Source organism: Limanda limanda, chromosome 19 (genome assembly GCF_963576545.1).
Source record: "Limanda limanda chromosome 19, fLimLim1.1, whole genome shotgun sequence".
NCBI lineage: Eukaryota > Metazoa > Chordata > Actinopteri > Pleuronectiformes > Pleuronectidae > Limanda > Limanda limanda.
Genome location: NC_083654.1, coordinates 9,244,328 through 9,258,185, shown reverse-complemented (window position 1 = coordinate 9,258,185; position 13,858 = coordinate 9,244,328). Strand labels below are relative to the sequence as shown.

The window sequence follows — 13,858 nt, the reverse complement described above, 5'->3', positions numbered from 1 at the left end:
CTGACATTTGTGTGTGTGTGTGTGTGTGTGTTTGTGAGATGTTTCTTAACTCACTTGAACACCCTGGTGCCATCTGCACTGTCCTCGCCTGCTGACCTTTATGTTCTTTGTTTACTCACTTTGCAAAACTATTGGAGATCAGAAAGACTTGTCCGGGCTTTTCACTTAGTATTTGTCTTCTTATAGAGTAGGAATTCGTTTGTGCTGCCTCGGCAATAAGTGAGGGGATTTAATTAAAAACCAAACTGTGGTTGAAATTGAGACTCATTGTCCCTCAGCCCTGGGAAGCTGTTGCTGCAGCGGTAAGATATTATACAGTGTTTCATCAAGATGTTTTTTATGTGGCTTGTTCAGTCTGGTCTCCAACCCTCACCTGTACTGTCTTTTCTCTCTGTCCTCTCTCCCCAGCCCCGGTCTAACTGTCTGTCCCGCCCTCCTCCCAGCCCATCAGGCCCTCCAGTCCTACAGCGGGACCATGATGCTTAGCAGCTCCGTGGAGGTGCCCAGCCCTGGCGGGATGAGCGGCCTCAGCGGGCTGAGCGCAGCGGCCCGGAACGTGGTGCGCTCCTCTAGCATCTCGGGGGCCATGTACAACTTGGAGAAGAGTCCCGGCAGCGGAGGCCCTGACTCCACGTCTTTGGCCGGCAACAAGAAGCGGCGCTCCAGTCTGGGCGCCAAGATGGTGGCCATCGTGGGGTTGTCACAGTGGAGCAAGAGCACGCAGCAGCTCAACCAGCAAGGTCAGATAACAGTTTGAAAAGGCTTTGCTCGATGTTAACTCTGAAATATACTTTCCCTCTTTACTTTTTTTCTCAGTTGTAAGTCAACTCTGAAATGTTCCCACTTTCATTTATTAGGGCCCTGAGCACTGACGGTGGGAGGCCCTATTGAAATTGTAAGGATTATTATTATTGTTATTATTATTAGCGACCACACCTCCTCACCTGAGTCACTGAGCTGGGGTCAGTTTACCTGGATTCCCCTAGGGAGGCTGTGTCCTGGAGCCGAGGTCGAGCGTTTCCACACCGATGATGTTTACACTGAGGAAAATGTGAGCTACTTGTAAATAGCAAATGTTTTAACGCAACATAAATTACGAAACCACTTCGAGGAGCAAAGTTTGTTTTGTGGGTTAAACCTCGGACAAATTTGGTGTCAAGAAGTTTTGATCAAGTCTTGATTCAAACTGTACAATCCAGAACCGTCTGTCCGTGCGGTGACGATGAGAAACACTGAAGAAACACGACAAACTCATTGTGAAGTTTCATCCTCATGAAAATCAACAGCACGATAAATGGAACGACCTCAAGTCCATAACATCACAATATCTCCAATATGTGGCATGTGTGTCAGGACCCAACTCAACGTCTTCACTTTGAAACTTCACCAAACCATTATTTCTCCACTTCTTTAAATCTGTGTGACAAACTCTCTTCATCCACTAAGATCACAAACAAGATCTGGTTTATTGAAAATCAGCGAGTGGAAGAAAACTTTGCTCATTTCTCTGCAATGAAGCTGTTTTAGTGTAGAAAAGCTACAAAGACAGAGACTGATGGTGAAAACTGAGGTTTGTGGAGTTTCAGGAGGAAAACTGCCTCAGTTAATCTCTCACAGGAGTTTCACTCCTTGTCTACATCAGCTTTGAATGAGATCCTGGAATGAAGACAAAAGAACAGACTGGATTTATTCTTTATTTCAACTTTCAGTTTCTTCACACATTAGATTTGTATTGCTTTTATACATCTGCATCATAGATTTTTTGGACATGCGGACGCTCTGAGTTCATTGATCATTTCATCAGTAAAGTCTGTTCAGTGACTCTTGTTCAGTGATTTCATGGACACACAATCAGTTTGTTTCACCTCCATCTCACACAAAGAACAAATAATCAGCTCATTGATGATGATCTGGATAAATACAGGTTCTAAAACATCACAGAACCTGATTTCTACATTGATTTAGAAAACAACAGCAACGTTAGTTCTTTCAAACACATTCATGTCAGTGTAATCATCGATTTCTGTCTTTACAAAGTGAGAACTAAATATGTGTGATAAAGAAGGGTCAGTGTTTGATTGACAGCTGATCTCTGCTACAGAAACGTCACCACGACTTTGATCAACAAACATGGAGACCAAAGAAGTTAAAGATTTAAACACAGAATCTGAATCCCTGCTTTTAATGACTCAAGTCTATTTGAGTTTACAGAACTCAGCTGTGCCACCATCAGTAATCTCAACTCCAGCATAGAGAGTTTGAGTGAATTTGGTCTGGACTCTGTGGAGGAGAGTGATGGTGTCAGAGACAGAGACACTGTAGAAGGACAGAACACCTGCACTGTGATCCAGGTACACACCTACTCTGGAGGAAGCAGGACTTGACACTGGAGTCGTGATCCTGTTAAATATAAATGTATAACCGTTTCTAAAACAATCTAATCCCCAAGATTTATCATTGCATCCAAATACACAGTTGTCTGAGTCTCCTGCTCTGCTGATATGCTTGTATGTGACTGCTACACGAACTCCCATCTCCCACGGATCCACCTCCACCTCCCAGTAACAAGGTCCAGTCAGACACTCTCTACTCAGGACCTGATGCCAACGTGTGAATCTGCCTGGGTGATAAGAATAAGACTGTGCTTTGTCCATATATGTTACTTTTCTGTTTCCCTGAGATAATAACAGATGTTTGTTTACTGTGTTTGGATCCATTGTGATTTCCTGTGAATATTTTAAGAAGTCAGCTCTGGTCTCTGGCTCTAGTTGTGGCAGTAAAATATCCACTATAGGCACAATCTGTAAGAACTGTGTCCTTGTCTGATTCAGAATGTCCTGTCGTCGATCTATAGACAATGAAGCTGCAGTCAAGTCCACAAAGTACCCCAGATGACACATCCTGGGCCTCTTAAAAGTAGGCAACCAAAAAGGAGGCTGCAGCTGTTTTTCACCAGAGGCCAAACGATCCAAACACGACTTGAGAGCTCTCTGTTTTCTCCCAGTGCAGACATAAGAGGCAGTGGTGTTGTGCAAAATCCCGGGCCACCCCCAGCAATGAGGTGGCGGGGGCCCTTTCGCAACGTAAGGGGGCCCCCAAGACGCGGGGGCCCCCGCCGCAGGGCATCGCTTGGCGGCCCCTCCCCTACGCCACTGATCAAAGGCCACATCTTCAGGTCTAGCAGGAGCAGCTTGGAGTCCAGTCTTCTTCAGCTCCTCCACTAAATAGGCTAACATGATGTTTTTCACCAGGACAGGCCTCGGTGTGAAGGTCTGTCTACAATGAGGGCAGCTATAGCTTCCTCTTTCCTCCCCTTTGTCCCAGTAGTTGTTAATACAGCTCATACAGTAGCTGTGTCCACAGCCAGTAGACACCGGATCCTTCATTAGATCCAGACAGATCGAACAGCAGAATCTTTCTCTGTCCAGTTGATTTTCTTGCTGCGCCATTTCACCTGGTGCCATTGACTGTAGAATAGATTCACTTCCTCCGAACAGAAACAGATCTCTGCTCCTCCTTCTCTCGTTCACTTCGTGTTTTTCCCACGTTTTAACACACTATTGAAAAAAGCTACAGCATGGTCTTACCCCTCCTCAGCAGTGCCTTAGTTGCCACCCTGTTTAAAGGAAGCTGCTTTCATAACACACTGATTAAAGGCAATGTCCTTTAAACAGTGTACTGCAATGCATTGCACACATAATACGTATGCAGAATAGTAGCCCTTTTTAAGGTTTAATTATTACGGGTGTACCAGACACAAGTAGCAGGTTTTACATGTGTCAAAGATAGCAAAGATATTGTCGTAAGAACTGGGTTAAAGTGACTTTAATGTTAAAAGATCTTTAAAGTTCACAAGGCACGGACATTTATTGGCTATGATGCATTAATAGCAGCCTCTCACCATCATCATTTAAGACAGAGGAGTAAAGTCATAGCAAATTTGAGTCTTTTTATGTAACTCACTGAAAAAAAAGCAGTTTTCCAGTTTCAGTCATTCAGTATCATGTTCCATTGACATCACTGCAAAGTCCTACCACATTCATTTGTACCAGATTGTTGTACATCGTTTTAAACAACAGCTCAACTCTCTATCAACATCTAAAAATGAATCCTTGGCAGTCTTGATATCATTTGCCCTGAGAGTGTCCTGTGGATCTGAAAGTACAACTGACTCATTTTTTGTCATAAAACCCCTAACACACCTTGAAATTGTCTCACAATAATTGAACCAAGATTTTGTAAACAATAATATTAATAATAATAATATTTTTCTGTTTGAGATCAGCAGAGACATTAGAGAATCTTCACCTGACAAAGAAATCACAGTGAATCATTGGAGCCTGAACTTGTCTGGATTCATGTGGATTTAAGGAATGGGCATGGCAAAATAACTGACCTGCGCCCCCTTAAGGACAGCCCTGGCACTACGATTGACCAAAATCTACAAAATTCGATAGGGACATGTGTCTTTTCATGACAAACTAAAAACTTGCCTGGATAGATATGCTAGACCAAACAGGAAGCCCGCCGTTTTGACTTTGGTGGCCATTTTGGCCATTTTCTACAATTTTACTCTGATGAACTTGTCCTTGGGCTTTTATCAGATCAACTTCAAATTGAGTTGAGTGTCATCTCAACAAGATGGAGATAAAAACTGAATCAAAGATCAATTTTTCGTCACACAGTGTGATCGTGGTCTGGCGTCAAAGTTTGATTACATGCCATCAAAACACAAGCTTTTGTATCTCAGGCATATTTGGTCCAGTCGTGTCCAAACTAGACATGTAAGACAAGAGTCGCGACCTAATGACATCTACACAGAAATCATGATTAAAATCCCAGTGCCACCTGCTGGCTACAGGAAGTTATATTGATGAACTGCTCCTGGCTGCTTTTCAATATACAGCTCAAAATAGCTCAGTCAAGTCATTGGACCAGGGTCAGAATTGTGACATTTCCTCAAACCGTGTAAACATTGAGATGCGGCGAAGGTTCACCCTTCGCCAAAGGACACGATGTTGTCTTAACTGCTCTCTCATGATCAGAGTCCAAGCCTGAACAGCCCTATGTGTCAATATTTCCTCAGTGGAATAGTGCCACCTACTGATTTTGCCATGAAACAGGAAGTACTTTGTAAATCCACTCTGCATTATCCTACCAGCTCCGAACTACTGACCTATGATCACAATCCAGACCTGAACAGCTCCATATATTAATATTTACTTTTACTTTTCTTTACTTTTTTTTGTTGGATGTCAACTCTGAAATTGATCTTCTCTTCTCTTTATTACTTCTGTCTCACACCCTGTCTAGTCCATGGTACCTTTTTTACTCGCTTTTTTCTTATCTTATTGGTTTTAAGGGTTTTTAATGGTTTTAGATTTAAAGTTGCAAATCACATTTTAATCCAAATAAAAGCTGCATTTTCAACGGGAGATGCATTTAATGATCTTTGCTTTGTTTTAACATTACAAAGTAATCGGTGCACATTATAAAACTGTTAAATACTTTCCTGCTGCTGTTGATTCCTGATACAGATTCAACAGAGGAGTGAATATTTTAGTGTAAGAATAATAACATTAGCATAATCCACTCCAGCAAAGGGTTTTTTGCTGGTGTGCTCTCACAGGTTGGTACACTGCTCTATTCATCAATGTGTGTTGAACTCTGAAGTGGGATTGTTACAGTGGCAGCAGCAGCAGCAGCAGCTAATGTGCATTGGGGCTGTATGTCAATGATAATGGCACTCAGTTCCAAGATGTCTCCTGTGGGGTATAATTACAGACTCTGCTGCTACAACAGAAAGGGCTTCTCGCTCTGCACCTCAGCAGCAAACCAAAAACACCTCAGTCCTACAGAGGGAGAAACAGGACACACACAAAGGCTTGGTAAAGACTGAGGGGCAGGGGGTGTGACTTATTTCAATGCACTTAAATATCTTAACAAACTTGTTGTTCGTCTCTCCACATCCTCTCAGCCGCTCCGTCCGAGCACCGCAAACGTCTCGTACTGTTACAGGTGTTTATTAATTCTGTGAAACCTTTAACAAGATGCTTTGACTTTGCGTAGGGAGCTGGGTCCCGGTCTTAAATGATTTTTAATTCAAGACTGCTGCCATGTAGGAACGGCTGACAGAGTTTAACGACCCAGGATTTTGAGCCAAGGGATTAAGTTGAGTTGTGGAACTGTAGAATGTGTATTTAAAGAAGTGTTAGCTAAAGAGCACTGTAATGAAAGATGGGTTTCGTTTTATTCTGATTAGTAGGATATATTTCAATATTGAACAGAACTGAACAGAATGATACATTTTTCAAATACTTATTTTTCTTCCAAAAATCATACACAATTTAAAATATCAATATTAACCATTTGTTGATTTATATTATATTTAACATAATTTCTTTAGCTTTTGCACTGTGACCTGATATGAATCAATCAATAAATGAATCTGAAATTATTTGAACCAAGTTGAATATTCCAAAAACCGAAAATAAATATGCTTTCATAAATCCTTAATAATTATCCTGTATCATTACCTGTTTTTGGCATCCACCAGTTTGAGATAGCTGTTGTACACACACACACACACACACACACACACACACACACACACACACACACACACACACACACACACACACACACACACACACACACACACACACACACACACACACACACACACACACACACACACACAAAGCCTGGCGCACTCAGGCACAGCTGATACTTGTCTGACGCAGGCTGAGCTGAGCTGTCGATATATTTTCACCATGGGGCTTTCATGTCTCTGTGTTTGTGGTGATGAGGAGAGCACAATGGAGGGGAAAGGGTGGATGAGGAGGCTGGGAGGCACTGAGGAGGAGAAGAAGAAGGGGAGTTGAGGGGTGTGTCTAAATTTAGATGTTCTCAGCTGTCAGAGGAACACATCGCGCCTGGAACAAAATCGACGAATCATGCACCACTCCTTGTTCCTCCATCTACTCTGCATTTCTCCTCACTATAGAACAGTTTCATCCTCTGCTCCTCCACCATAATAGTTTCCGATAGTTTTCACAATGCAAACCTTCTTCTGAAAAACTGAGCTTGAGTATTAAACACAGCAGAACGTGCTTGGTACTGACCCTCTCATATTTATTAGTTCTGCTCCCTTCATTTAATTGTCAGGCCGGGCGAAAGGCAGGACTCAGACGCAGAGCGGATGTGTTCGGAGAATGTTTTATTCACACCTCCACACAGAGGAAACTAAAGTACAAAAATAAAGTCGCTCAAAAAAGAGGAAAACGCTTTCTTAATACTGAAAATACAAAAATAGCAATGAAACAAAAGCGCTCCAAAAGGAGGAAAATCAAAGCTTCATTCTATAACCTAACTAAGACTTAACACTGAAAAAAGGGCTACAAAGAATAATCACTCAATGAGGTAAATCAATAAGCACGAGGCTAAGCAAAAACGACGACTATGACTCTGGCACGGGCTGGGATGACGACTTACGACGACACACTGGCACAAGACAAAGGGAGACGCAGACTATATGAACACATGGGGGAAAAGGGAACAGGTGGACACAATCAGGAATCAGGGGAGACGATCAGACCGGTGACACATGAGGAAGGGCAAGTGACCTGAAACGAGAGGAGAGTTACTTTTCAAAATAAAACCGGAAATGACGTGACAAAAAACACAAAACAAGACATGATCTCACCGCGGTGTGACAGAGCCCCCCCCTCTAGGACCGACATCCTGACGGTCCAGGTTGCTCCGGGTGATTGCGGTAGAAGTCCTCAATGAGGGTTTGGTCCACTATGTGTCGGGATGGAACCCACAGTCTCTCTTCAGGACCATAACCCTCCCAGTCTACCAAAAACTGCTTTCCCCGGCCCCGGCTCCGTACAGCCAGCAGCTGCTTGACTTTATAGACCGGACCACCGTCCACCATTTCAGGAGGCGGAGGGGGTTTGACTGCTGGAACGAGGGGGCTGTCTTTCACGGGCTTGACCTGGCTGACGTGGAAGGTGGGGTGGACGCGCAGGGATCGGGGCAGGCGAAGGCGTACAGCAGCAGGACTAATGATTTGTGAGATGGGGAAAGGGCCCACAAACCGAGGTGCTAGTTTCTTCGATGGCACTTTGAGGTTCAGGTCTTTGGCAGAGAGCCACACTCTCTGGCCGGGCTGGTAGTCCGGCGCCGGTCTCCTTCTGCGGTCGGCCGCTCTTTTCATCCGATCTCCTTGTCTGATGAGCACCTGCCTTGCGGCTGCCCAGATGCGGCGGCAGCGGCGGAATAAGGCATGGGCAGAGGGAACTGAAACCTCCGGCTCATTGTCTGCGAAGAGAGGGGGCTCGTAGCCAAACACACATTTAAAAGGGGTGAATCCTGTGGCAGATGTGGGGAGTGTGTTGTGTGCATACTCCACCCAGACCAGGTGTTTGCTCCATGTAGCGGGGTTCTGTGACACAAGACACCGGAGGCCGGTCTCCAGCTGCTGGTTGAGCCGCTCGGTCTGGCCGTTAGCCTCCGGATGGTATCCCGACGTCAGGCTTACTTTGGCTCCGATGAGCTTACAGAACTCCTTCCAGAATCTGGAGGCAAACTGGGGCCCTCGGTCGGAAACAATGTCTCTTGGAAAACCATGGATTTTAAATATGTGGTTGAGCATGATTTCTGCTGTTTCACTGGCTGATGGGAGTTTAGGTAAGGCAATAAATCTAACCATCTTGGAAAAACGGTCCACCACGGTCAGGACCGTGGTGTTACCTTGAGAGGTTGGGAGCCCCGTGACGAAATCCAGGGAGATGTCTGACCAAGGCCGAGAGGGAATGGGAAGTGGATGGAGCAGTCCCATACGAGATCCGGTGGAGGATTTATTGCGGGCGCAGACCGAGCAAGCCTCGACGTACTCCCGGACCTCCGGCTCCATAGATGGCCACCAGAACCTCCGGGAGATGGCGAACATAGTCCGCCTGACTCCCGGATGACAGAAAAGCGGCGAGGTGTGAGCCCAGTGGATCACCTGTGAGCGCAGATCGGCCGGAACATACAACTTATTTTCAGGGCACCCACTAGGTGGCAGGGCTACACCGTTGGCCAGCTTCACCACCTTTTCTATTTGCCAAGTTACAGCTCCAACCACACAGGACAGTGGGAGGAGGGGTTCAGGCACCTTGGCAACAGGCTCGGGGTCAAAGAGTCGAGACAGAATATCCGGCTTGACGTTCCGGGACCCCGGCCTGTAAGAGAGGGAAAAAGAAAAGCGGTTAAAAAACAGCGCCCACCTGGCCTGGCGAGAATTAAGTCGCTTAGCTTGACGTATGTACTCCAAGTTCTTGTGATCCGTCCACACTAGAAACGGCTGGCTGGCCCCCTCTAACCAATGACGCCACTCTTCTAACGCCACCTTGACTGCGAGCAGTTCCCTGTTTCCGACATCATAGTTTCGTTCCGCCTTTGACAGCCGCCGGGACAAATAAGCACATGGGTGCATCTTACCGTCCTGCTGCGATCTTTGAGAGAGGATGGCCCCGATCCCCTCGTTGGAGGCGTCTACCTCCACCACAAACTGCCGCTGTGGGTCCGGCATGGTGAGGATCGGAGCGGTGGTGAAGCGGCGTTTAAGCTCCTGAAAAGCCGCCTGCGCCTCTGGAGACCAAAGAAAACGCACCTTGGAAGAGGTTAATGCATGTAGCGGAGCAGCTATAGCGCTGAAGCCCCTGATGAACCGCCTATAGAAGTTAGCAAATCCGAGGAATTGCTGAAGTTTCTTGCGGCCATCGGGTGTGGGCCAATCAGCGACAGCACTTATCTTAGCCGGGTCCATCTGTACTTTCCCAGGGGCCACAATAAAGCCCAGGAACGAGATGGTGCTGGCGTGAAATTCGCTTTTTTCAGCCTTGACAAAAAGCTTATGCTCTAGGAGCCTTTGGAGAACCTGGGTCACGTGAGCCTGGTGAGATTCCAAATCAGAGGAGTAAATCAATATATCATCTATGTAGACGTAAACGAACTGGTCTAAAAAGTCCCGAAGGACGTCATTGATCATGGCCTGAAAAACCGCGGGTGCGTTAGTGAGTCCGAAGGGCATGACCAAATACTCGTAGTGTCCGCTGGGTGTATTAAACCCTGTTTTCCATTCATCTCCCTCCTTTATTCTGACCAAATAATAAGCATTGCGTAAATCAAGCTTTGTGAATATCTTGGCCTGCTGTATTTGATCAAAAACCGATGACATGAGGGGTAGAGGGTAACGGTTTTTAATTGTAATGTCATTTAATGGGCTGTAGTCTATGCATGGCCGTAATGAACCATCTTTCTTTCCCACAAAAAAGAAACCGGCACCTGCTGGAGACGAGGAGGGACGTATTAGCCCTGCCTTCAGTGACGAGTCTATGTAATCTCTCATGGCCTCTTTTTCTGGTCCTGAGATTGAATATATGCGTCCCCTGGGGATGGTGGAGCCGGGAATGAGGTCAATGACGCAGTCGTAGGGACGGTGTGGAGGGAGTGACTGCGCCTTGGACTTGTTGAACACCTCTTTAAGGTGAAGATAGCATGAAGGGACGGAGCTTACATCGGGATATTCAGGGTCTGCAGGGGAATCAGCAGAGACAATGTTAAGCATGGTTACCTCCCTGGCATCAATACATCGGCTCTCACAGTCTTTTCCCCAGCCCATAATTTCCCCAGATCTCCAATCAATGTGAGGATTGTGGCGAAGCAGCCATGGAAATCCCAAAATTAAAGCATGACTAGATGAATTAAACAAAAAAAAGGTCATGGATTCCTGATGGTTGTGAAGGTGAAGTTCTACTGGCTCTGTGGCATGAGTGATGGTAAACAAGTCATTTTCATTAAGATCCTTGGCTTTGATGGGTCTCTCTAAAAGTTCAGTTTTCAGCCCGAGTCTCTTGGCTAACCCCCAGTCCATAAAGCTCTCGTCAGCCCCAGAGTCTATGAGCACTCTAATTTCTGTAGTGACAGCGTGGTGTATTATTTTAACGTTCGTGAGGCTCCGGGGAGCGGGACGTGAGGTCTTGGAGTTACTCACCCTGGTAGACCGTCTGGCTGGGCAGACAACAACAAGATGTCCCGTCTCCCCACAGTAAAAACAGCGACCTTCCTGTTGTCGCCGCTTTCGTTCCTCCCCTGAGAGTCGTGCGCGCCCCAGTTGCATGGGCTCCTCTCCTCTGGGCGTGGGGGAGTGTGAACGTAATCCTGGTGGTAACGGGATCTCCGAGGCGGAGGCTGTGGGAAACCTCCCCGTGCCCCCCGGTCTGCTCCGTGCCGAAGGGTGAAGCTCACGTAGCCGGTTGTCGGTTCTGATGGCGAGCGCGATCAGCGAATCCAGGTCGGAGGGAAGATCCAGGGGAACCAACAGCTCTCGGATGGGAACAGCTAATCCTTTCAAAAAAATGTCAAAAAGTGCGGTGGAGTTCCATCCGCTCTCCGCCGCCAGGGTGCGAAAATGGATGGCATAGTCACATACCGAGTTGTTGCCTTGCTTCACTCCACTCAGCTCCCGGGCTTTTTCACGGGCGGATGAGACCGGGTCAAAAGTTCTCTGGAGAGCTGCCTTAAACTCTGCCAGTGAGCTGCAGAGGGGAGAATCACGCGCCCACTCGGCTGTGGCCCATGCCCGAGCTCTCCCCGTCAGGTGGGAGATCATGAAGGCAATCTTAGATCTGTCTGTGGGAAAGGCATGTGGCGTGTGTTCATAATGGATTGAGCAGTCAATCAAAAATGGTTTACACTGACCCGGTTCTCCTGAAAAACGTTCTGGGGATGCCAGTCTCATTACTGGTCCGAAGCCGGGCACCGCCGGAGCTGGAGTGGAGGCTGCTGGGACCACAGGCACGGTGGGTGGATCTGGCGGTGGAACGGAATGATCGACGAGACGCTGCACTTGGTCCGATAGGAAGTTAAGGCTTGCTGCCATGGCTGCCTGGAACTCTTCCTGACGAGATATCCGTGATTCCTGGGCTTGCAGGATCGCCGCCACCGGGTGTTCCTCTGCTGAGTCCATACTGGCCAGTGTGTACTGTCAGGCCGGGCGAAAGGCAGGACTCAGACGCAGAGCGGATGTGTTCGGAGAATGTTTTATTCACACCTCCACACAGAGGAAACTAAAGTACAAAAATAAAGTCGCTCAAAAAAGAGGAAAACGCTTTCTTAATACTGAAAATACAAAAATAGCAATGAAACAAAAGCGCTCCAAAAGGAGGAAAATCAAAGCTTCATTCTATAACCTAACTAAGACTTAACACTGAAAAAAGGGCTACAAAGAATAATCACTCAATGAGGTAAATCAATAAGCACGAGGCTAAGCAAAAACGACGACTATGACTCTGGCACGGGCTGGGATGACGACTTAGGACGACACACTGGCACAAGACAAAGGGAGACGCAGACTATATGAACACATGGGGGAAAAGGGAACAGGTGGACACAATCAGGAATCAGGGGAGACGATCAGACCGGTGACACATGAGGAAGGGCAAGTGACCTGAAACGAGAGGAGAGTTACTTTTCAAAATAAAACCGGAAATGACGTGACAAAAAACACAAAACAAGACATGATCTCACCGCGGTGTGACATTAATACTTTGAGCTCATTTTGACGTGTTAAGCTACTGCTGCAAAGCACAGATGCACAATGTTGCATTTTTACTTACATATATCACAAAGTTTGAAACAGTCTGAAGGACTGTTGACAGCTACTGCAGCATCAGCAAGGATCTGACCAGCGAGGAAGATTTACAGATATTAAATCTGCTCCAAGTCTCATTATTGGCAGATATCATGAGTTTCTGAACAAGTTGGACCAGTGCCTCCCTAAACAAGAGAGTGTGAGGTAGACCCACACAGTCAGTGTCTCAATTGATTTAAACTGCACACACTTCTTATACCTACAATTTAGAGCCTGACCAATTTATTGGTTGACCGCTGATAGTGATACAAGCCTTTCACACAAACATCATATACTCTTTTTGAAAAGAAGTATAGTACATTTTTTCTGTATTTATGTGCTATATATTTGGTTCATATAGTTATTACCTCTGCCAAGGAGGTCATGTTTTCATCTGCGTTGATCTGCAGGATCGCGCAAAAACTACTGGACAGATTACCCGCTTGTTGGAAAGATGCAGTATGGCTCAGAAAAGAAATACGTGTGGATCTGATTCACTGTAGATCCCGAAATCTTTTTTCACTTTAACATTGTGAGGGTGTTTTTTTTTTACATGTCTGTTGATTTATCAGAGAATAAATTATTGATCTTGATGAAAATAATTGGATATGTTTAAGGGACTTAGATCATGATTGTGCAGTTTAGAGCAGATTCAAATAAAAAACTGAATCTAGTGAATGTAGATGTGGTTTTATAAGGGAACTGTTGGGCTCTACTGAGGGCCATTCTGTAGTTTTAAATAAAGTTTATGATTAAATATATATATGTAGGTATATATTTATATATAAAAAATATATATTGGGTAGTAAAATATTTTCAATTAGAATATATTCTCCGATACAATATATCTGCTGATATATTGTTTTTGAAACATATTACCACTTAATATTGGTATCGTATAGGCTCTAAAATCCATATCGTTCGGGCCTAACAAAAATCCATCCAGCATCTAGATATCTAGCGATTGGCCGTTATACAAGTTATGTTTTGTTCCTCGGTTCCTGGAGACAAACAAAATACAAAACAAAATGAGGACACCCACTTTGCCTCTAGCACACCAGCTAGAGGCAAACAAATAGGTGCACATATGTACACAGGTGACCCACGCTTACACACTGAGAGTAGGTCGCACACAGAAAGACGAGCAGAGTGATGGGAAAACATTCCTCCCGCTCG

General features: G+C 45.6%; 1 protein-coding gene across 1 annotated transcript in view; it reads left to right on the top strand.

Moving 5' to 3' along the window:
- The first annotated feature begins 475 nt into the window (after window positions 1-475).
- Window positions 476-13,858, top strand: part of rims3 (regulating synaptic membrane exocytosis 3) — a 28,495-nt gene continuing 15,112 nt past the window's right edge. The window contains exon 1 of the mRNA XM_061093159.1: window positions 476-740. Within this exon, the coding sequence (XP_060949142.1) occupies window positions 476-740 (265 nt within the window). The remainder of the gene's footprint in view (window positions 741-13,858) is intronic.